At 46.3% G+C, this 25,647-nt stretch overlaps 1 protein-coding gene across 1 annotated transcript in view; it reads left to right on the top strand.

The window, feature by feature from the left end:
* The first annotated feature begins 465 nt into the window (after positions 1-465).
* The window catches only part of LOC146812054 (fer-1-like protein 4), a 1,053,957-nt gene continuing 1,028,775 nt past the window's right edge, over positions 466-25,647 (top strand). Inside the window, exon 1 of the mRNA XM_085619061.1 lies at positions 466-805. Within this exon, the coding sequence (XP_085475187.1) occupies positions 727-805 (79 nt within the window). The 5' untranslated portion in view covers positions 466-726. The remainder of the gene's footprint in view (positions 806-25,647) is intronic.

Below are 25,647 nucleotides of genomic sequence, written 5' to 3' on the forward strand. Positions count from 1 at the left end.
TCTCTTTAGGGGGTAGTGTAACGAGACCGACCCATCTCTTCAGGGGGTAGTGTTAGCAGACCGACCCATCCCTTCAGGGGTAGTGTAAGGAGACCGACCCATCCCTTCAGGGGGTAGTGTAAGGAGACCGACCCATCCCTTCAAGGGGTAGTGTTAGCAGACCGACCCATCCCTTCAGGGGGTGGTGTTAGGAGACCGACCCATCCCTTCAGGGGGTAGTGTTAGGAGACCGACCCATCCCTTCAGGGGGTATTGTAAGGAAACCGACCCATCCCTTCAGGGGGTAGTGTAAGGAGACCGACCCATCTCTTCAGGGGGTAGTGTAAGGAGAGAGGGATTCCCCTCAGATGGCAGCGCAAGAGAGGGAAATAAATATCCTTCCTGGAGGCAGGGCCCGTCGCTGACAGCCCCAGGCCTGTACCTGGGAGGGTGGAGCACAGAACCGGCTGGGCAGGTGCGGCCGGCAGACTGGGAAGGAGACGGGCACGGCTGGGGACGTCAGGCACTGAGGAGTCCTATGCCTGGTGCACGAGGGAGCGAGCAGGCATGGTTCGAGCAAACACATAGGATGCAGTACACGTAAAAGTGCAGTGCAGCGCGTACACCGCAGGATTTATCCACCCATAGGAAGTACGGAGGAACAACTACGTCGCTGTCCGCCGGCAGGGGCTACAGGAGTACGGCACAGAGGGACCGTCGCATGACGGTGCTGGGATCCTAGGAACCATGGCACTGAGCGTTAGTCTGAAGAAGGTCGCTAACCTGCCCGGGCGACATGACAGGCAGGTGTCCCTGTCCTTTCGAGGTAAGAGTCTCTCTGGTCGTGGAGACCCCTCCCCTTCCTCCATCCATCAGCCACCTGTGCCTAGAGCCCACCCACTGTCAGCCTGGGACCTTTAGGCGCTAGTGCTAGGGCATGGGGTACGTACGTACTCGCAGACATTTTCCTGGGGGCCCGCAAAGTTTGCTCCTTGGTGTGACCAAGGGTGGAACTGATTCCAGCGGGGGTGTAAAGTCGGTGGAGGGGAAGCAAAGCATGTATATTTAGTGGCTGAATGAAATTGCGCAATGTGAAACCAGAAAACCTGGGTTGAATCCCCGCTTCTCCACTTGACCAAATTGTGTGAGCCTGGGCAATTGTTTTATTTTAATTTCCCTCCTTTTCCTTTATTATCACATAAGAGGAACTTGAAATACACGAGGATGCCTGCTGGTCAAAACCATCTCCTGTGCTTGGATGTAATCACTAAAGCATTGTTGTCAGGGCGGGGAGGGGCAGCATGAACTTTTCTAAATTCATGTTTGAAAAACATCACTTTAAGAAAAATACTTCTGAATGTACTGCTATAATTTGATATACTAAGGTGAAATAGCTCCACAGTTCAATTAAATATACTCTTTTTAAATTTGAAAAGACTATCATATGTTTACACATTTTCTGTCTTTAAAAATGATGGTGTTCCTAAAGTTAAGCCCCTAGTTACTGTAGTTCTCTAACTGCATATAACCTTTAAATAAGTTTTTGCTGTATATTTAAAAATGTTCTTCATGATAGTGCTGAGTCGAGTAAACAGCAGCCCAGTGCTGTTGCTGCCTAGGGGGCCGCATGTAAAGGTCAGGCGGGCCACATGCGCCCCCCGGGCTGTACTTTGAGTACCTCTGTGCTAGGGTGGCAGGGGTCTGCATGTGTCTGTGAGAGCACTATAGACATCTTGGTGCATGTGAGAGGGCAAGGGAGTGGCAGGTGCCCATGTGACAGCAGGTGTCTGTGACAGCACAAGGGCCCCCTGGTTCATAAAGGGACAAGGGGGCTGTGAGCACCCACGCGACAGCAGGGGGCCTGCATGTGTCTGTGGGAGGACAGTGCATCCCCTGGTGTGTTTGAGAGGACAATGAAGCTGCAGGTGTCCATGAGACGGCAGGGGGCTTCCAGATGTCTGAGAGGACATAGGACATTCTGGTGCATGTGAGAAGATAACAGAGCAGCAGATCCATATAAAACGGGGGGGGGGGGGGGCTGCCGGTGTCTGTGAGAGGACGATGCAGCTGCAGGTGCCCACGAGGCAGCAGGAAGTCTACCCCTGTATGTGAGAGAATCAGGGGACTGCATATGCCATTGAGAAAGCCGGGGGCCTGCAGGGGTCGGTGCGAGGACAAGGGACATGACAATGCAGGGGAGTGGACAAAGGAGCTACAGGCGTCCAAGAGAGAGCAGGGGCCTGCAGATATCTGTGAGAGGACAAGAGAGCTGGAGGTGCTCTTGAGACAGCGGAGGGGCTTCAGGTGGCTCTGATAGGATAGGGTACCTCCTAGTGCACATGAGAGGACAGGGGAGGTGGGCGAGCAGCTAAAGTTCCTGTGAGAGGACAGTCAAGTAGGCCAGTGCCACTGAACACTGAGAGCACAGGAGGGCTACAGGTGCATGTGAGAGAATACAGGGAGCAAGAAGGTGCCAGTGTGAAGACAATGGGCATGATGTGTCTGTCAGATATTTGGGAACAACGCCTGACTCCTCACGTAATTCGAGATTCAAGTTCATCCAATTCTCATTAGTGCATAGAGCGTATCTAACACCACAGAGAATTAACACAATGTTCTCTACTGCCTCTTCCACGTGTCCCCGTTGGAAAGCTTTAGAATCTGACCTCCTACATATGTTGTGGACTTGCCCCCTCCCGTCCATCGATTGGGCAGGTAATTCAACAGGACTGTTGGAACCAACCTGCTTAGATCAATGGAATACACCAGCTCAATGTCTTCTGGGTCTACACCCCCGGCCCAGGGGCTCCAAGGCAATCATACGTTTTGCCGCCTTGGCATTGCTGCTGTCGAAGAGGCTCATAACGAGACACTGGGGATCCCTAAGGCTCCACTGGTGGATCAATTGCATGAAGAAGTGGCACACTGGGGGCCCGTCGAAAGCTTAGCTCTTCGATAGGGGGAGTATAGAGGTCTTCGCAGAAAACCCATTTTGCTTGAATGGAACGCCCTAGTGGAGGAATTTAAAGTGCAAGAGAAGGCACCAGACGGGGAGGCTAAACGCACTTCCTTCCGTTAGACGTTTTGGAGCGTGACATCCTGTTATAGCCCCCCCGGCCATTTCTTTTCCCCATTTTTCTCTGCAAATGATGCTGTAGATATCAAGTTTGTGACCATGACACTTGGGGCAAGAGGGATCTGTCCCTCTTCCCTACAGTGGATATATCAGCATGTCCGCCTCCCCATACACAGTCCTTGTAGAGTTTTAGACACTTTATACATGTCGCCACATACACATGACCTCCTCATTAAGTGACGCAGTCAGTTTGTTAGGGGGAGGGTACTGTTCAAAGTGTTTGCTTCTCTTGTAATGCACTGTGTGTCATGCTCCCTGCATGTGCCATCAGACTGAATCTTTTTCCAATGCTTTTTCTTCTGATGTGTAATTTCTTGCCCTCAGATTAAACTATGGAGGATGTACCATACTTTGATAAAATGCAATAAAGTTTGTGTTAAAAAGAAAAAAGGGAACAGCACCTGACTTTGTGTGCAGGGGCGTATTGTGCCTCGGCACGGAAGACAGCAGGCGTCTTTGAGATTGCTAGGTTGCATCAGGAGCCTGTGAGAGGAGGGTGGGCTGTAGATTCATTTGAAAGGGCATGTTGGCTGCTGCAGGAGCTCAGTGCTGCCCTCATCTTGGATGAGGGTCGCTAGCACCAGTCTTTGCCTCCCTACTTGGGCCAATGGTGGTGTTGTTGTGACTTCAAGTGTCACGCACTTCTGGCATTGTCTACTGCGTGGGTGCACACTACTTCCTCATTCTCTGCCGGAGTTCTTTTGTGTCGCATTGGCTGGGCAGGGATAGTTCTTAATATATAGGGGCTCTCTCGAGCCTTACAGGAGGGCGATCCTTGAAAGCACAGGCGAGTTTAAAGAAGTTAAGGGTTGTTGGGGCGGTGTTTGGATTCTTTTATGTATGTGAAATCTCTAGGAAATTTGCTGTCTCTTTCAGAGCTGTGCTAGGTCTTAGGAAGCTGTGCTGTGTTTCTATTTCCTCCATAGATTTTCTTTATTTTCCTACTTCAAGTGTCTCAATCTTTTCATGCATGGTTTTCTATATTTCTTTAAAGGGTGATCTCTCTGTACCTTCTTCAATTGAAATGATTCACAAATTTGCTTAATCAGTACTTAATCAGTACATTTCCGGTTGTTTTGCTATATGTTCCTTGATATGATTCCCCTTTCCTTCTTCCTATTTATTTTCTCTTAACAGCTTTATGAGGTCTTCAACAAACTGATTACCTATCCTTAGATTAGTTAATACATTTAAATATTGGGGTGGAATTACAGCACAGTCTATCAGTGAATTTGTTTGACCATCTATGTACATAAATGATGGAAGACACCTATTTATCACTATGAGGTATAACTTTTGAACATTCTACCTAGTTCTTTTCCACTTTTATTGGGTTTCACTTTATTTAGGCGCTGGATCTGAATGCCACTGTTCTTCGTAGTTTTTATACAGAGGGCCTTCGTAGTTCACAGGTGGTATCCTTGCATTTAAATTCCCTAACAGAAGGATGCGAAAGCAGGAGTGTTTTTCTTAAATTTCTTCAAGCAGTAGTAAAGAGACCATGCATACTACTCAAATTAGCAGCTGGTGTACTACACGGATTGACAACTATGATACCTTCTATCATACGGGTTGAGCTGGAATATTTCCACCAGTTAAGCCAGATATTAATATAGGAATCTGTTATGATTCAAGACTCTTTTCCTACTACTAGTAGCTCTAAAATCAAGGATATTATTCCACTTGATGGACACACATAATTTTTATTTTTTGCACTAATCTCATTGCCTTCTCCTTTTTCCACTTTCCATGTTTCTTGCTTGCAATTATAGTTATTTGATTATTTACTAATTCAGTGTCCAATCCTATCCGGTGCCTGCTGACTGTCCTCTGCAATATTTCATGACATTCGAATGAAGCCTTTGTTAGGGAGCCTACATCTTCTGTGCTGCCATATTTATCCAGATTTATTGCAGCAGCACCACAATTCCAGTTTGATTCACAGGTACTTTCCCTTCTTTCCTAATATGACACTGCTTGTATATATCTACCTGTACTTATTTTTGTCACAGTGATCATGAGACTCATGTTCAGTGTATTCCACTCTCCCTAGGGTTCTCTGCTATAGCCTTGCCTGAAGTTATAAATCCATTCAGTACCTTTGTTAGTTCTGTTATGTTTTAGTTTCTTTTTTTTTTCATCTGCCGCATTACATCAACCCCCGATCTCCTTATGGTATCAGCAGCTCCTAGTATTTCTTCAGTCGAGTTATAGGAGTGAAAGTTCGTGAGAGTGTTTAAGATTGCTGAGGTATTACTAGGGGCCCTCAGTTCATTCATATTAGTTTGATCCTTTCTTTATTCCCCTCTTTTTATCCCTTCCAGCGTTTTATAATGTTTTGCAATTCCTTCCACCCACTCATTATTTCCTTCGCCTGCGTGTTTTGATATACCAGCTCTTCTAAAATCATCTCCATTAGCTTTTTGCATAAAATTACACTAAGAAAACAGACAGCATGGTAAGTGTCAATGTGAGTGGCTATAGTAGAGCGTATAATAATTGGGCCCATGAGCTAACAGTGTGGTATAGTATAACATGCATACATTATTATAGACACAACAGATATTTGAGAATAAGCAGTAAAAAATACAAGAAATTCTAATGTATCAGATGATGACAAACTACAGTAGCGTATATAGAACGCAAATTAACCTAAAAAAAATAACAAGGTTCGGAAACAGAAGGTCAAACAGGTACAATAATAAAGCATATGTGCAGGAGCACTGGAGGTTCCCACACAGAGGGGTATACATAACAGGCAGCAGCTGTGTACATGAGGTGGATAACCATTCTATATGTTGTGAATAAGTGGATGCATTAGATTCAGCGGTGCTAAGTGTCATCACTTACTTTGACTTGAAGGAGTAGGATATTTTCATCCCATTGTCAAGCTATGGGGTATTTTCTTAGGTCTCTAATCCCTTACAGTGCAGAGCAATCCTCTAGTCTCAGCCCATTTTAGGATTGAGTGGAGCCAGATTTTTACTCTGGGGAGGGCCAGATTTCCAGATGGTGGTGATGGACCTTTTGGCCAGAATAAAAGTTACATTGAGGAATTTGGTTACCACTTTATTTTGCTTACTGCTTTTGAAGCGGCCAAGAAGGCAAGATTGAAAAAAAATGCATGACTTCACATTGCATCCCAAAATAGTTTATTTATTTATTGTTTCAGCTAACAGCCTTACAATATTTTAAGAACATGCAATATAAAAAAAACTCAGCAAAAACATGTACACAGCAATCTATCAACAAATTCATCTCAAGCATTAAAATGCAAATACAATGAGATGTAAACATACGCATTGCCATCAAAGGCACACAACATAAAAAGAACATATATACATTTTTTGGGTACAATAAAGTGCAAGTGCAGTGAAACAAAAAGTGCACATTATCATCGGAGGCGACATCCTAAATGAGGGAAAAACGTATGCATCACTGTCAGTTAAAAAAAAGAAAAAACATAAGAACATTTGGGAGTTATTTTCTTTCCAGGTATAAACAATCTGCCGACCCACTTGGGGAGAAAAATTGCAGTTCATAGAAATGGTGTAGTATTGTGTAATTAAAGCAAAAGATAGCAGTGTGTTCCATTATATGAGACAACTAGGTTTGCGGAGCCTGTCTACTTAAACATATACCTAGAGTGGGTGGCAACTTTCTCAGGCAAGGCCATTTAACCCATAAATATGACGATATGGGATTGGTGTGCGGCCCAGGAGCGGGCGTTATACGCTGCACGGGGCTGCCCCAAAAAATTCCGCAAGATATGGGGGAAATGGCTGGGGGGCCTGTTTTGAAGGGTGGGGGCGCAGGGGGCGGGGACGGGGGATGGGGGAGGAAGAGGGGGTCTTTACAATTGCCCACTGATACATCCCGGATTGAACCTATTGATGCCATGTTTACTGCACTGCTGTATATCATTCTTGATGTTGTCTCTCATGCTGAAAAACTCAATAAAAATTTATCAAAAAAAAATATGACGATATGGAGGAGACCACGTACATATCATCTGGTTTAGTACATAACACCATTGCTGGTTTAACACATCAAACTCCACAGTATTTAAAAAGGAAGAGGAGCCACCATGCAACTACATATTCTGTGCAGAACAGAATAAAATGGGTTAGATTGTTCAAACCCCCGAAGCTACAACCACAGCAGTTGTATCCACTGTTGAGTATATGTATACGTATAAGAAAATCTCTGGTCGGGAGGATACCCAATCAGAATTTTCGTTACAATGTAAGCTTCAATTCAGGGTACAGCACATCCACATATTTTGGGCACGGAAGACCATAGATGTTACTGAAATAATTGCTCATGATAGACCCTGGCTTCAGCTTCGGGTATATTTTTTATCGGCAAATTTTCATGATACTCTTTTTTGATCAAATCTGCAGTATTGTGTTTAATTCTACCAGGAGCTTCCACAAGGACACCATCTGTAGCTCATTTAAAACTTTTTGTACATGGGATGGCCATGCATAGCTCCGGCAAGTGCGTCTGGCTGTAACTTCTTCTAGGGTTTCTAAGTAAACTGCGGCCTTAGGATTTCTTACTAGTCTAACCCAGTTGAGAATTGGCCTGAGGGTGATGATTTCTGATATAGGGGTAAAATTGAGCTTGGCATACAATGCCACTAGAGGGCTCCCTGGCCCAAGCCCAACAAAGTTCGAAGGAAATTATTCTCAGCCACCTGGAGTGGGTGAATGTTCACAACCCCCCATAGTTCTGCAACATACAGTGAGGCCGCATCTTCCCTTTGCTTATATATTTGCCAAAAACACTGATAATTTTCGCAATAACCTTATGCCTAAACTTTAGAACTGCTCCAGCCAATTGTCTCAAAACTAGCGTCTCCTTCTTGATTTGACTGCCCCAGCTCAAATAATCTGAGAAGTAACTTCTCAAATATTAACACTGCTTAACAGTTTCCAGGGGTATGCCTTCAACCAAAGGCTTTTGCTTAAAACAGGGAGAGGGTCTCAATACCATATTCTTTGTTTTGCTACCAATGATGGTCAACTATTTCTTGTTCCAATACTCCCCAAGGCGTGTTAGTAACCTTTGGGCGGCATTTTCTGTTCATGCCATCAGTATCGCGTCAACCGCATATAATAATATTGGCACCCGCTTTCCGGCTACAGTGGGGATAGCTATAGGTTCTTTCATCAAATAATTCACTGCATCATTTAAAAAAAGGCTAAACAGCAAGGAGGCAGCATATACCCTTGTCGGACACCTTTTTCTACTGGGAAAGGGTACAGTGCTCTTCCCGCCCTACCCATACTGTACATTGGCTGTATTACTAGTATGCAAGGCTTGGATGGCCATTACTAACGAGGGGTCAACTCTGAGGTCTATCAGGGATCTCAACAGCTTCGCTCTGTCAACTAAATCAAAAGATGCTTGCAGGTATACAAATATTAAGTACAGCGATGACTTTCTCACCACTGTAAACTTATAGGAGATCATATATAACCGGAGAGCCTGGTCAATGGTTTCAATGCAGGGCCTAAATCCAGCTTGCACTTTCGTCATAATGTTGTGAGCATCGACCCACTCCTGGAGGCGGTTAAGTAGGACTTTGCCAAGAATTTTCCCTATGCCATCAAGAGGTAGATTGGGCGATAATTGGATGGGCCAGATCGGTTACCTTTCTGAAGGATCAGCACAATGATAGCTGAGCCCCATGAGGTGGGTACAGCATTGCCAGCAAGCACCAAATTAAACACTCTAGTATATAGATGCAGCTCTTCCCGAGATATGTCAATAGGGAAGAGGTGTGGCGCAGCGGCCAGGGTGCCTGACTCCGGACCATGGGGTTCACAGGTCGTTCCCCAGTGCCGGCGCCAGGTTAGCTCAGCACCATGTGACTCTGGGCAATAGCTCACTTAATCTTCCTGACGGTCCCCAGTGCCGGGACACCTCTCCGGAGGTAGCTGTGCGCTTTACAAATGCTGGTATTTCATTTATTTCATAGGCACTATATCGGGACCTGAGGCTTTGTTTCTTTGCATTCGTCAAGGCTCTCACCACCTCGGGTACTAAGATATCAATTATACAGGGCCCAGAGCAGATGTCCACTCTGGCTGAGAGGGGGACTGTGGGGTTAGCACTGTATAAATTACTAAAGTGGCTAATCCAGACGGGTGACCCGATATGAGTTTCTATAGTGTTCACTGACCCCTTCTCATCTCGTAATACCAATTCCTAGAATGTTTTGGAGTTTTTTTCCAGTAAGGCCTCCTCCCAAAGAGTCAATTGGTGCTGCAGTTTCTTAGTTCTCAAAAGGCATTTTTAATCAGCCCTGTACTCTCGGAATAACAATTTGCTTTGTGGTTCATGGTGGTGTTTAGCTAAGGCAGATGAAATCGCTCCCTTCATTTTGTGACATTCCTCATCATACTAGGAAACCCATATGCTCCTCTTCCCACCATTCAACAAGTCGGCTACAGGGCCAATGGGCTTAGACCACAAGGCCTCCAGCTCCTTTGTCATTTGCAGAACCATACTTAATTAATATACTCTCTAACCATGGGTGTTCTTGTAAATATTTCTCCCTGCTCCACCTTTTCCTCTTTCTACTATTAGATGCAACAATGATGTGTCTGTAACCTCTCTCCACTGAGCTATTTACACAATATTCCTGCCTTTTGCATAATTCCAAGCAAAGTACCACAGGATCATGATCACTCTCCACTCTCCCAACAACAGTCATATTGTGCACACATTCCCAACCCTCCATATTAATTAACATATAGTCAATTATTGCTGAACTACTCCCATTGTTAAAAGTTGCCCTAACAGTGTTATCTGAGGGGGTATGACGATTGATAAAAAGCAGACGGTAGTTTATCAGAAGCTCAGAGAATACACAACCCTTCTTGGTGGATTTAAAATTGCTCATAGCTGACTCAGGAATACCTAAACTATGGTTTTTGCAATATGACTTCATCGTTGATAATAGCATCCGATAGTTGTGTGTTAAAATCTCCACAAATCAATAACACAAACTTTGCCCCTTTACCCTCCCCAATTAACTTGCAAATAGCCTCAACCTCCCTAATGCTATTGATGCAAGTTGCGAAATTCCCCCAGATCACCTGAATCTCTGGGGACCCCCCAGGTGGAGTATAAACATTCACAATGTCAATCACCCCACCTTCTTGGCCAGTAAGCAAAATTCTGACATGTTGAACTTTAGTGGACAATTTAACTGCCCCAAGTTGCTCTATCCTACAATCCAGCTTACACAACCCCCATACAGTGAGCCCTCCCGAGGGCCAGCACTTCAGAGGGGTTTTCACTGTCTTCATATCGCCTGACAAGACCACTCTTAGTTCTGAAATAGTATAGAAGAGGGCTAATAATCTTGCTCCATTCAGGAATGCTATTGAGCTGATGTCCGGGAAGAGGTCAACAAACTCCAGGCAGCAGTCATTATTTTCTCTGTTGGCTTTAGTGGCTCTAGCTGCCAAGGTATTATTTTTCCCTTCAGTTGGATCTCCCTCATTTCCTCCTGGCCTTGCATAAGTTGGGCCAATGGGTTAAGGTTGGATGCTAGAGTTGCATTCCCTGTACAATCAACTCCAAGATTTCCCAGCTGATCAACATCCAAACGATGCACTGTGGGCGCTGGGGTTCCAGAGCTTATTTCACTACCCTGTTGGGACACCCGACTGCTCCTTTTGAAGACCAACATCTCCATTTACATTTCTTTTTCCCTTTAGATAGAACAGGATGCTTTTTGTTTGTAACATAATGGTTGGTCCTTGGCCACTATCATTCTGTGTAGGTGTGTCTACTTCCAGAGCGGAAATGTTAATTGCATAATTTGCTCCTCCAAAGGGACAGGTAGAAATGGGTTCTTGAGTAGTCACACTCTCCGTTGTTTTGTACTAGCCATGCTCTCGCATGGGGCCTGGACTGTCTTACTCCCCTTAGTATTGGAGAAAAGCCACTTTAAAGAATAGACAAGAAAGGCAAGATAGACAGAAAGATGAGAGGCAATACAATTTAAACTGTAATACTTCACTGTTCAATAACCGTTCTTTCACAGGTTTTTTGTGTACGTAGAAGATTCTTTATTCCTTAGATTCTTTTGACAAGTAGGTACAGCCAACACGTTTTGCCCTAGAGAGGGCTTCTTCAGGGCTGTAAATACATACAATGTTGTTTGTTTTAAAAAAGTTACGTATTACCCCATCTACAGGTTTCTTTGAGAGCATTTCCAGCGTTATTTGGGTGACTCAATAACTTAAAAGGAAACCAACCAGCCGTGAAAAGTTGTGAAAGAGAAACAAAAAGTGCCAACAAATGTGTCATATTTAAAAACTAAGCTCATTTTACAGCCCTGAAGAAGCCCTCTATTGGGTGAAACGCGTTGGTTGTGCCTACTTGTCAAAATAATCTAAGGAATAAAGAATCTTCTACGTACACAAAAGACCAGTGAAAGAACTGTTACTGAACATTGAAGTATTGCAGTATAAACTGTATTGCCTTTCTGTCTAAACAGTATTCAATTTGTGGCCATGTGGCAGCTGGTCGTTTGAGGTGGGCAATACGTCCACTATAATACATGAAGTGACTAGACTGGGTAGTGCAGTGTTTTTGAACCTTGCTGCCATTCTGCGCCTTGAAGAAAGGCAAGACCAGAACTTTTCTTTCTTTTGGGTTTACCCTCCCCCGTCTTTGCCAGTTTCGTAGTGGGGCTTGGGTTTGTATCAAACAAAATGTGTGGATCGTGGCTCTCTGGGGTACGTGACACTTGGTCGGAGCTTCCCACTGCAGTTCCTCCTGGCACAGCCTTGCTATCCTACACAACAGGAGTGAAGGTGAATTCTCTCCTTTAGTTCCTAAGAACATTAATGAGACCGTTATGGGTGATATTGGTTTTTGGTTCCATGTTTGGTTTAAATATTGAAGGGGCACACTGCTTGATTATGTCTTGACACTCTGGGCTAGTTTCGGCCATACTTACAGGTTTAATCATGGGGATTGCTTTTTGGTCTATCAAATTTCCATTCACACATGGGGAGTCTGTCTCTGATGTTTCATCTTGGATCTTAGCTGGATTTTTGGAGATCAAATTTCCTGTCACACTTGAAAACTCCGTCTGCGAGGCTTCATCACGATTCCTACCCCCAGGCATGAGGGCAAAAAGAATCAGGGTTAATAATGATTCTAAATGGTCTGACCCCACTAGGGTCTTCTCTAGGAGTAAGAGAATTGAAGATAAAACCCTATTAAGGGCATTAATTGCTTCAGAGATTATAAAACCTTGTGTGGCCTCCAAGTTAATCAAGCTACTTCCAGAAGACTGGTTTACAGAGATGATCTGAAAGATAGAATTGTCTGAATGGGAGCCCTTCATAGAGGCTCTGCTGCTTTCCTCTGGGGGACTTACATCTCCGCCTCTGCTTGCGCCCCCACAGGATTATCTAGGATGATAACTAGATCATCAAAGTTTGCAGACCCCCCAGTGTGCACCCTCTCATGCACTGTGGCGTTCATTGGCACATCGGGCAAAGTATAGTCCAGAAACATCAAATAGCTGGTACTCAGCGACTCACTGCCAAGGCATTTGTCTTCTAGCTGATCAATTGGAACTGCAGAGCTTTAGGCTGTTACCTCCCAAGCAAGGTGTGTCAATAGCCCAATGGATGGGAGATTGATATCCGCGCTGAGCTGTTCTGCCAGTACCTCAGGCTCGCTCTGTGGTGGCAGAACCCCTGGACCTTGCGTGCCGGTTGTTCTTCCTTTCGTTGCATCATAAGGCCTGTATTTAGTTTGCTCCTTTACGAGTGACTGGCATTTAGCCTGCTTGGGGCAACATTCCCATTCTCAGACTTAGGCACAGGGGCGCCCCCTTTAAGAGTTTAATTTCTGTTACCAGGCTTTTCCGCACTGGTAAGAACCTGCTAACCTTTATGAGAGGGCTCCCCCAGCATTATAGGTGTATCCCACTGATTGTCCCTTGCACTCTCCTGGCTCACCACTGCTCTAACTTCAGACATAATTTAGTTTCTTAATTGATCTTTTGGTAGAAGATTGTAATCTGTTTTGAGGTATGTCTCCCCCGGCTCTGTCCATAATAACAGCATTCAGAGGGGAGGTGGATTGTGGTTGTGATTGTACCTCAGCAGACCCTACTTGCAGGATCACAGTTACGGGGTCCGAAGCACTGGCGTTCCCCCTTATCATGCCATCCTTCCCCTTTGGGGAAACTGCAAGCAACTAATTAAAAACTCTTAGTGAATGCCTTGGAACCACCTGTTTGTCACGTCTGTTTGCCAAGGTCATGATACTAAAACACAACAGGCACAGAGTTTTTGTTAAAATTGTTGGCTGCCAGACACAGCTAAGATAATACTCCCCCCCAAGTTCTCGTGCTCATGCTTACGTCTCAGAGTTCCTTCAGTTAGGGCGGTCCTTCTGGTAATGCACCTCCTTCCACTCCTTCTGAGTTTCCAAGCTTTGGCTTCTTCAGGAGGGTATTAAGGGTACAGTCTGGACTCAAACTCAATGACGGGTATTTAGATGTAACAGCAACGGGCAGTGACGGGTGGGGGAAGCAGGGCAGCAAGCTGCCCCACAACCTGGAGTGGCCACTTCCACTCCTCATCGTTTCCTTCCTTCTAGCCATGACAGCCCTAACAGAAGCCACACTAGGGAGTTTGTTGTCAACCTAATTGAACACCTATCTGAAAAGTTCAGTCCTTATTTACAGGCTGTATACCCTTCAGAGGACTATCTTTAGGTTTCTCAGGGCTTGCAGGCACTTATTCAATCCTTCCTATTTTCTTAGCTTTAGCATTTCTGCACTTTTCTGGGCTTCCGGTGTTCTAGCATGCTCTGCTCAGAACCACTCTCAGAACCAGCCTCAATTCTCCAAATGTACGCTCACTTCCTTTGTGTGTCTTTCTGTGCTTTTCTTGTGCCCAACAGCACAAAAGTACAAAAGGTATCCACAATGGGCATGAGCAGAGAAGTTGTCCACAAGGTCCCCTTCCACGAATCAGGTCAAAAGCCACTCCCTACCCGCGCTTGACCCCGACGGGTCTGCTGCAGCCCGGTTACCGATTATGGGTGGGGCAGACAGGAGAAGAGAGAAATAAGCCTGCTTGGTGTTACAGGTAAGGGCACTGAGCTAACTGGGACGCTAGCGCGGTGCGCGTTATGGCAGCTGCAAAATGAGGAGACGCTCACACAGCGTTGGTGCTCACGCGCAGACTGCCCTCGGCGGTCACACCCACCTTTATTTAATTACGCGCTCCGTCTTCCGGCATGAATGCAGGGGTCGTACATTTCTGACACGTGCGCCGGCAGTAACAACTGGCACGCTAACTCATCACATCACATCACATCCCAACCCAACTCAGTCCTTGACTGGTTCCAAAGTGTCTCACAGCTCACCTACTTGGCATGCAAAGTCCTTCAGGCGAATGCTCAGCTTCGGATTGTCTCTCAGGGCATACCTGGCCTGGATGCAGTTGGATCTGGGTTCAGTGGCTGCTTCCCTGGGCGAGGATGGCACCTCTGGGGTCCCTTGGGTTGCCTCCGGAACCTTTGGCGGTGAGGCAGGCCCAAAGTCAGTGCCCTCTATCTCTCTTGGCTCCACTTGGCCAACGTCCTGTTGCCCGGGGCCGTCTGCCGCTTCGGCACAGTGGGTGGGGTCGACTACTCGTTTGAACCATGAAATGTTATGGGTCACAGTTTCTCCTTCTTTGTCGACTGTCACCGTGGTTCCCTTCACATCAGTCACAGTCCATGTTCATAGCGAGTCCGGAATTTCCCTCCGGGCCTCCGATCCTTCATGATGACTGTGTCTCCTTGGTGTAGTTGATGAGACACGGCTCTCCTGGCCTGTCTGGCTGTGATATTACGTTTTCCCTTCTTCTGAGGGTGCCTTCTTCGTCATAGGGAGGGGGTGTCCACCCTGGTGCGGTAAGGAGACCATCGTGGCGGGCTCCATTGAACATGAGTGCCCATGGTGCCTGACGTGTGGAGCTCTGAGGGGTGCTCCGGTACTCCCGCAGTAACTTTTGTAGGTGTTGTTCAGGATCAGCATGCTCAGCTACAGCGACGCGAAGGGTTTTGTTGATGGTCCTCATAAACCTTTTTCGCCGTTGGCTTGGGGCCACTGTGGGGTGACATGTCTGTGCCGGATGCCATGATGTCGTACAAATTTATGAAATTTGTGTTCTTGGAACTGGCGCCAATAGTCACTCCTGAGCTCTTCCAGGCACCCGAACATGGCGAATATCTTCTCCAGTACTGGGCCGACTTGCGAGAACGCCGAGTTGACAACCTCCACTATGGGGTACTTCGAGTAGCTGTCGATATCAGAGCTAGGGTGACTCTGCCATCCGGGAAGCTCCTGAAGTCGACACCATGAGGATGGGTGCAGGCCTTTCGGGAGCACTCGTCACCTGACAGGAGGGGCACCTCTTGACCGTCTCGTCGACCTGGGCATCCATTCCCGGGAACCAAACCTTTTCCCACATGCGGGCCTTCATCTTCTCCACCCCTTGGAGCCCTCCATGGGCAAGTTGTGTTGCTCACAGCTGGAGCGACGCGGGGATGATGATCCAAGACCCTCTTAGTAGGATTCCTGTGGGTGACGCTTAACTCATTACTGACTCCCCACATGTGTGTTAGGCTCTCCTTTTCCGGGCCTGTCCAAGATTGTCGAAAGTGGCGCCATTGTCCCCCTTGGATGGCTGCCCGGACCTTAGTGATGACCGGGTCCGCCGTGGCCACCACCTCCTCAAGGGTCAGTGCCCGAGTGCACGTAAGTGCCGAGATCATGTTCAGGTGGGCCTCTGGAGTCGACACCAGGCTCATCAAAACTTCTTCCGCTGGGGCTGGGTACCTCAAGAGGAAGTCGGCAGGGTTTTTGGCGCCTGGCCGATATGCCACGCCCATCATACTGCTGGGGTCCAATGGCCCACCTTTCGATTCGTGGCAGCGGGTGGGGTGCCAAGCATTTGGACAACAGCACCAGGGGTTGATGGTCCGTGATGACCTTGAACGGGTGTCCACATATGTACAGGTGGAAATGCCGGCATGCCCAGCGGATTGCCAGGGCTTCTTTCTCGATATGGGCATAACGTTTTTCAGTCGGGAGAGTGCTTTGCCAGCGTAGGCTAAGGTGGCCCACCGTCCGGGATCTTGCGCCTGAGTGAGGACAGCCCCAAGACCTATGGGGCTGGCGCCCACCAATATCTCTGTCCGCTTGGCAGGGTTAAAATATACGAGCGTGGTGTGGTCGAGGAGAGCAACCTTGACTGCCTGAAAAGCCGCTTCTTCAGCTGGGCCCCACTGCCACATGGCATCTGCTTGGGTGAGGTTTCGGAGTGGCTCCGCAATGGTGGCCAGGTCTAGGATGAAGCGACCACAGTATGTGGCCATCTAGAGGAAACTGCAGACCTCCCCTACTGTTAGGGGTGCTGGTGGGTTCTTGATGGCCTGGGATTTCCAGGAGTCAACCTGGATTCCTTCCTGCGTAAAGGTGTACTCGAAGAACTCTATCCGTCGTTGGGATAGCAGGCGTTTCTCCCTGAGTATGGTGACTCCGTGGTCTTGGTGCCTTTTCAGCATGATACTCAGGTGCTGGTAGTGTTCTTCGGCCGTCTGTGTGTGGATGAGGATGTTGTCACTCACATTTAACACGCCTGGCAGCCCGACCAGGATTTCTTTGACCGCATTCTGGAAAATTCCAGCAGCTGAAGATATGCTGAAATGTAAACGGTTGTACCTTCTGAGTCCCAGATGCGTGCTGAACATGGTTATCTCTTTAGCAAGCACCAGCTGGTGATAGCCAGCATACAGGTCCAGCTTCGAAAACCATCTGGACCCATTCAGGTCTGCCACGATGTCGTCCATGGTCGGCGTTATGTGGTGTTTGCATCGAATGGCCTTATTGAGGAGAGGTGCATATCATATTTTTCCTGGTTGACAGGGCTTCTCCGCGATTACCATGGGGGACACCCATGGCGTGGGCCCCGAGACCTTCTCTATGACCCCTAGATCTTCTAGTTTCTTTAGCTCCTCTTCTACAAGCAGTCGGAGGTGGAAGGGGATCCTCCTGTGCCTCAGCACTGTTGGCATGATGGTCGGGTCTATGTGCAGCTTGATTGGAGCTCTCCGTATCCATCTTAGCCCCTTGAACAGGTCTTCAAACTGACTGAGCAGTTCCTTGGTCTGGTCAGCCTGCACGCTTCTGGTGAATTTCACCAGCCCCAGGTCTTCTGCTGCATAACTGCTCAACAGTGTATCGGCCTCTTGGTTGATAACATGGATGTCAACCCTGATTTCGGTGTCTCCGGACCGCACTGGCACGATTATTTTGCCTCGGAGGGGCAGCAGCGACTCACTCTCCTAAGTGAAGATCTTCGTCTTTGAAGGCCAAAGTTCGGGTTTGGGCTTTAGTTTGTTATATTGCTGGATTCCCATGACGGTGACTGAAGCGCTGGTGTCGATCACCGCGTTGACTTCCGACCCTGCTATATGCATCGGGGCTGGGACGCCTCCGTCTCTTCAGCGCTTGGGTAAAAGAGACTAGATATGTCTCCCCTTCCTCATCAGACGAGGTGTCATCTGCCTGGTAGACTTTATGTTCCTCTTTCTTCCTCCCTGGTGAGGAAGACAGCGAGACACTTGATAGTTGGTAGACTCATTTCCACACTTGCTTGGGCCGTGCTCCTTCTTTCCTATGTTTCTGTTTTCTACACACTGAGGCAAAATGGTTGGCGATGCCACTGTTGGTGCATGTCTTCCCTTGGGCTGGGCAGGACTGGGGAGGGGGTGCTCTTCATTCCCACAGTACCCAAATTGTCTCTTCAGTGTTGGTGGTAGGCGATCCCTTGTTTTGTTGGGCCTGTCGCGCATTCTGATTGCATCCGCTCGTTCAGTCTTAACAGTAACGCTCTTCTCTGTGTTGCACATCAGGGCGAGGTCCATTTCCTTCGCACGTGCGGCCGAGAGGTTGTGGGACCATGCTAACACCAGTATGTTGTTCATTGGTATGTTCGACTGCCTTAATATGAGGCCCCGCAGGGCCTTACTGTGGATCCCCAGGATTAGTTGTGCCCTGATTTCCTCTGCAGCCCTGTCTCCAACGAGATGAGTGCTGGCGAGCTCTCTCAGTCTCACATGAAAAGAGTCCACCGATTCCCCTTCTCTTTGCTGGGCTTGCCTCAATTTGAAATGCTCAAAGTCCAGATTTAATTGAGGATCGATGTGCGCATTTAGTGCAGCCACTGCCGCTGCATAATCCTCGGGGGGTCCTGTATTGGAGAGGTGCTTGAAGAGCAGGTAAATTTCCTCTCCTGCGTAATGGAGAAGTAGCGAGCGCTTGACAGCCCCATCTGTCTCCCTGGTGACAATGAAGTAATTTGCCAAGTGGCCGAGCCAGACCTGCCACCGCGGTGATGCTGTGGTGGGGTCTGCTGATTCACTGAAAGGTGGTAATATCCCTGTTGGAGGGTGCTGTGTTGCGTCCCTTGCCGGGGCTTGTGCGTCATCCCTTTGCTCTCCCATGTTGTTGGCAAATTTGGGATTTCAGGCTCCAACGAGAGCGTTGCGCCGTGACAGTCAACCTGAGGTGCTGGACAGTACTGCTGGTGTTGATGAGGCTTTTCGTGGTCGGCGCCAGCTAGCCCCGCCTAGTGGCACGTGGTGACGATCGTTGAGCAGAGAATACCCTGGGTGTGTCCTCTGCGCGTTGTGCACGACTCACCAGCATGTGTGTGTGGGCGTATTCAGCCCGATTGCGCCACTGTCGGTGCTGGAGGGCGTATCCTGATCAGTTACACTGATTTCAGGCGTAGTCCTTGTGCCAGGTGCGAGGCCTGTCCACCTGGTGGTGCCGTCTCAGACAGGTGCTTTGCCATGGTATCGGCATCCTTCGTGGTCTGCACCATGTAGGAGTGTGCCGCTGCTCTGCCTCGCTGGGTGTGACCTAAAGCATGGTCTGCTCCGCTCCTCATCGCCAGTGTTACTGGTAAGGGCACTGAGCTAACGGGCGCTAACGCAGTGCGCGTTACGGCCACTGCAAAATGAGGAGACGCTCACACAGCGTTGGTGCTCACGTGCAGACTGCCCTCGGCGGTCACACCCACCTTTATTTACCTAAGCGCTCCGCCTTCTGGCGTGAATGCGGGGGTCGTACATTTCTGGCGCGTGCACCGGCAGTAACAACTGCCAAGCTAACTCATCACACATGGCACCGCTGTTGAACACAGGGCAGGTGCGGGAATGGGAGCAGGGTGCCTAATGGTGGTCAACAGCATCCACAAGCCTTCTGGAATTTGCCGGGGGGGCAGATGGATCCTTTTGGGAGCCCCCACAACACTTTCGGGAATCCTAACCTCCGCACCTCCACTCCACAGCGGCAGCTTAACAGCTGCGTCACAGCATCTGCGTCTAGAATTACCACCTCCCAAAAGTTGAGAGGGACATACAAATTTCGTTCCGAAAGGGCATATTATAACACAGCTCCAAAGCATGTGTTTAATTTCTGTATCAGGCATGTGACTTCAAGGGCATTCAGAGGGAGAGGTAGAAAAAAGCCTATGTAGTGCTTTAGGTGTTAGATGTTCCCAATGGAAGATATTAAATTGGATGCATTTGAATCTTGCCTTGCGGATATTTTATGGGGGTAAGTCAGGACTCCTCTCGCAATCCACTCTGAGTTTGACCAGCGATGAGCAGTGTGTGATTTCTGTGCTATGTTATTAGCTGCCTACCACAGTCCATGGTGTAGAAGAACTGCACAAGATTATGGACCTGAGGCTCTGTGTTGGTAACAGCCCAGTGAGTGCTCTGATCAATTTCCTATGCACTAGGAACTGCCCAGGATGCAGCCCATATTTTTCCCAAAGAGAGCCAAAGGAGAGTAGAGAACCATCTTGAAATGACCTATTGATATTAGGCCCTCATTTTTCCAGGCCTCAAAAATGGTCCTAGAGGTGTCACAGCGGTATTTTGGATTACACTGCATGAGATGGTAGGGGCATACAGGGTGGTGTGGCTCATGTTTTAAACATCTTCTGTAATTTAGGAGGGCCACACTCAGTTGGCTAGGAACATTTGTAAGGGGTGTAGTGGAAGAGGGAGAAATAGCATTTGTATGTGAGTATCTTTTAATATAGTGAACCCAAGTGTGGTTTCAGCTGGACAGCGACCCATTAACCAGTGTGCAGCAGATTGGAGTTGTGTTGTCAAATAATACTGTTCCAAGTTGGGAGCCCCATGACTACTTTTCTTCGGTGGTAGTCATAATTTGGCCAGGGAGACTCTATGCCTGCCTGTCATCTATTTAAAGTCACCTAACTTAGAGTCTAGGGAGCAAACATTTTTTGGGGGGAGGCAGAGAGGTAAGTCAATGAAATGGCAAAGCAGATGATGGTACCATAATCATCTTGGCCACTGAAATTTTGCCCTGTACAGAAATTGGTAATGGCCTTCAGAAAGTTATCTAAGATCTGAATGAAGCTACGGATTTCGATAGGTTCCTGTTAAGCACAGTTTGACATGTGGTACAGGTACATGCCAAGGTAACGGAATGTTAAAAGTTCCCTCTTAATAAGCCTGCTGCTCATTTCTAGGTTGGAAACTGGGTGTGCAGGATGCAGGGGGAAGAGACAAGATTTGGACCAGCTGATGCCCAAGCTAGATTCCATCTTGGAATCCCGCAATGTACATACTATTGAGGCTGCATCCATGTAAACATCCCTGATGTACAACAGCATATCATCTGCACATAGGCCGATGAGGACACTGGCCAGATTATTTTTGTGATTGCGTATCTATTTATTCGATTTTTATAGCACTCTAGCATCTCGTCTACTTATTAAAACTGAATGGTTTTATCGGTTTATACATTGTGATTGTTTTAATTAACTGTATACAATAAAGATTAATACTTACTACATCATCTGTATATAGCGAGATTGCGTGTGTAGCGTCTGGCAACAGGATGCCCCAATCACAACCCAGCAGCCTAAGTTTTACTGCTAATACACTAAGGTTAATAATACTAATATCTCATCTATTTGATAAATCTCCAACTCTTTCATTTTTTTTTTATTTGGGAGATACCAAATCCCTTGTGTCATGTTGTTGGTTCTCCTGGTCTTTGTTATGGGTGAAAATGCAGTTAGTAATAGATTTATGGACTGCATCTTTCCTTCCTCTGGTACTAAATCTTGCTCTGATCTACAGTGTTGAATACGATTGTTCAAGGCCCTTTTCAGTTATTTTCATTATCTTATTTTTCTTTGATTTATTCAGATCCCGCATTCTTCTTAAATTACTTTTGTTGAAGAAAACTTAAAACATCTTATTTTTTCCTTTTTTTATTTAGGATACTAGGATTTTTTCCCCTTCAATTTTAGTATTCTCTTAGGAATATTCCTTCCCTGTATTATTTAGTACCGTACTTCTCTTTTCTTTCACCATGGAAAATATTTGTTCTTCAATTTCAGGATTTACTATCAAAGACTCTATCTTCTCCATGGATCATGGACCATCCACTGTAAAGTTTTCAGTTAACTGATATCATTTTTTTCTTGTTCACCTTTTGTGTCACCAATGTCTCTTGAATCATAGTTAACAAATTAATATTATGATTTAAATCTTTATCAAACATCTACACTAGTTTTAGTATTGATTCAATTGACCACTGCATTGAGGAACCAAATACTGGTCTGACTACTGGGGGTGTATTTCCTGTTTCTCCTATGTTCAGTTTTAATAGCCCTTAGGTTTGCTGTAGTGTTTGTGGGGGTGTAATTCAGCAGAGATAGTTATCTTATTTCCCATTTCCTTTTCTCTCAAATGTCCCTAGAGGGGCAATATGTATAGAGATTTCTACTTGTTTGCCTTCCATATACTCTGTACTATCCACTCTACTGTCTCATGGCGTCTTTTGAAAATAATAGGTGAAGCATTTGTGTATTCTGTTGCCTCCCTTGCCTCAGTTTAGTGTCATACCTATAATTCACCTCCACAAGATTATTTTTATGTTTATCGATCGAGAATATGCTGATTACTTTGACATATTTTCACCTAAGCTCTGGTTTACTCTTAGATTCTTAGTAGCCCATGTAGAACACCTTCTGTTTGTCTTCTCTCCTTCCTTTCTGGAGTTTCTTAATTACCCACTGCTTTCTACCCTTTTTTGTAGTTGTGCTCTCACACTGTTTTTGTTTATCTTTCTTTTTATGTTTTGAGTTTGTAGAGTTATTTATTATATCTTATTATCTTCTTTATTCAGTTTCTCCTTTCCTTTGGTGTAGACACCTCTAGGTGCCAGCAACCGGGTGCAAGGATCAACCGGGGATGCCTTGCACCCATGGGGGCCCTGCTGGGGACCCCAAAGTTGACTTCCCACAGTCTTTATGTGTCGGAAAGGCAGCCACAGAAAGGCTGTCGGAATCCGACATCGTAATTCCTCGGGCGGAAAGAGCCACCCTTGGGATTACTGGCTCTTTTCCGAATGGCAGATGGACTCTCCGAGCCCGTCGGAAGCCATTTGGAAAGCCACTTTGGATTAATTTTTGACCGCTCACATCATAATGTGTCGGTCAGAAAGGAATCCAAACAGGACATTACGATGCGGTCGAAACAGCTCCAACCAACGGTTGGAGCTGTTTCCGACCGCATCGTAATCAGCCCCTATGTCTTTTCCTGCAATTTAAGTGATTTGGTTTCGTTTTTATCTTCTGATTTATGAAGCATAGTACAAATGAAGAATGAAATTCATTCATTATCATCCACATGTATACATACTAAAGAGACAATTCATGCATTTCTCAAATTTCCTTTTTCTAAGCACATAGGTAAAAAGAAAGGTACTGCAGCAAAAAAAGTGAGAGAACTAATATTTGAATACCCATTAAAGAAAATGGCATCACTAGCCGTGGTGGAAATTCTTGATGCTTTTCCAAGAAACTTGATTTTGTGCATAGAAGGTTTGATATAATAATGTGACTGTGAATGGTTCCTGGCAGTATCTTTGGTGATGCATTAATCAATGAAAACTCTGTTTTTTGGCTCATGAATGCTATAGCCGCTAACTTGGTGAGCAACGGTATGGCCTTGAAAACAGCAGATATCATATTGGGATCAACCCTAAGAAACAGTGCAATGTTGTCTGCATATCATTTAATGACTGGAACTACCCTATCTCGTGGTTTTATATCTCTAGAATTCCTTATAAATGTGTAAATAAGAGGGAGGGGCCATCGGACATCCCTGAGATATATGCTTGTATTGACAGTGACCAATCCTGCACCCTGATTATTAATAATATTGAGTTTTGATTGGTGAAAGAGTGAGGTAATCAAGTCAATGAGATTTGATGCAAAATTAAACTATCCAATACTGAAAAAAGCTGTGTGGAAATCTGAAACCTTGTGTTGCAAAAATGTCAAAAGATTGCACAGCACTGTATTTAATATCGGTCGCTTGTTCATGTGATCTGTCACACTCGTACTAAAAATGACTTGTTCGTGAACTTTGTGATTTACCTTCGTGCAATGGTGCAAAGGTATGCAAATGCTGGCTTGCATTCATTTTATACCCAAGGTACACTGTCCAATTCAAATTTCTTTGTGCAGACATTCACACAAGGTTTAATCCAGTAATATGTGCAATTTCACAGGCATTATGGCTAGAAAAAGTGATTTGTTTAAGTGGGTGAAAAGCAGTTTTTTTAGTGGTTTTAGATTTAGATTTGGGCCTTACCTGTTGTCTAAAACAGGACATGAAAGGTGTGGATTGAGTCTATCTGTATCCAAGGAGATTCTAACTTTAGGAGCAGCTCTCCCTGCCCATCAACCTTTGCTTACCCGATTGGTCATCTAGCTCCTAAACAACCCTGAGCCCTCCTCTTCCCACACCTGCCGGCCCTTAAGGTCTGTGTAGGGAACCCTAAGACATCCACCTTCATCTTGTCCCCCTGGCCTCTCTATACCCTAAACAGACCAGTGAGCAAAAAACCAAGAGAGGTGGCAAGAACATGGACATATACTGTGTATTCTTGATACTTTGAAACTGCTGTGGTTTCTCTACCCATGACTGCTTAAATTGAACTCTTTGTTTTTGAGATTCGCTGTAAGAGCCTGGTCTACTATTGGCCCAAGGGCTTAGGGCTAGTGTTGTGACTAGCTAGGGTTAGGGTTCCCATTGGCCAAAGGGGTCACCTGACTACTAAGGTTATTTACACCTTAACAATCTGCGTCCTATCTCTAATCTTCCTCTTCTAACTAAGGCCCTCGAAAAATGTGCCTTGCTCCAACTGGACAAGCCCATTGACTCTTTCAGCCTTTTGGACACACTACAGTCAGGCTTTAGAAAGGGCTGCAGTACTGAAACGGCTATGCTCAACATTGTTGATGACATCCATCACTCCCTCGACAAGGGAGAGGATTCCCTTCTCATCCTTCTTGACCTTTCTGCTGCTTTTGACACTGTTAACCACTCCACATTACTCAACACCCTCAAAGATCGTTTTGGCTTTATTGGTCCTGTCCTCGAATGGTTCACCTCCTTCTTTCAGGACAGAACCCAACAAGTTAAAATCAGCAATTGCCCCTCTAAACCCATTCCTGTCTCCCTGGGTGTTCCCAAGGGTTCTATTCACTCTCCCTCTGTATTTAACCTCTTCATGGAACCCCTCACCCTCGTTCCTAAACAAGCAGGAATCAACTACCACCTCTATGCTGACGATACCCAGCTATACTATAAGATCAAATCCCAAGCTGACGTTCTGCACCTCAATGATGCCCTGACTAAGATTCAACAATGGTTCCATCACAATCACCTGAAACTCAACCCTAAAAAAACGGAAGTCATTCTCTTCGCTCCTAAAAACAACCGGCTCCCCATTCAACACTGGATCTCTGACCTCAAAGCCCTCAACTGCTCTTTGTCCACCTCTAACACAGTTAAATCCCTCGGAATAAGCACTGACCAGAACCACAGCTTTTCTCCCCACATAAAACATTTGGCCAAAGGGTCTCTCTTCTCTCTTTCTCCTCAAGAAAATGAAACCCTTCATTCCTGCTGATGACTTTAAATTACTTGTTCAATCACTAGTACTTTCCAGACTGGACTATGGTAATGCCATTCTCTCTGGAACACCGAAAGTCCACCTAGCCCCAATCAAATCAGTCCTTAACCTTGCGGCCAGGCTTATTGCTGATTGTAAGCAGTTTGACCACATCTCCTCCAATCTCAAAGATCTCAAATGGCTTCCCATCGAAGGCAGATCCATCTACAAGAATGCTTGCATTACACACAAAGCCTTGCATCTTCATACCCCATCGTATCTCTCAGACAAACTCCACAAAGCGGGCTGCTCTAGAGAAATGAGGAGCACAAACACTCTCATGCTAGTGCCTCCCTTGGTTAACAAGAAATCTACCCAGTAACGCTCTTTCTCCGGAAATGCACCTACCACCTGGAACTCACTCCCCAAAGATCTACGTTGCAACCCCTCCTACCTCAGCTTCAAA

Source organism: Triturus cristatus, chromosome 7 (genome assembly GCF_964204655.1).
Source record: "Triturus cristatus chromosome 7, aTriCri1.1, whole genome shotgun sequence".
Classification (NCBI taxonomy): domain Eukaryota; kingdom Metazoa; phylum Chordata; class Amphibia; order Caudata; family Salamandridae; genus Triturus; species Triturus cristatus.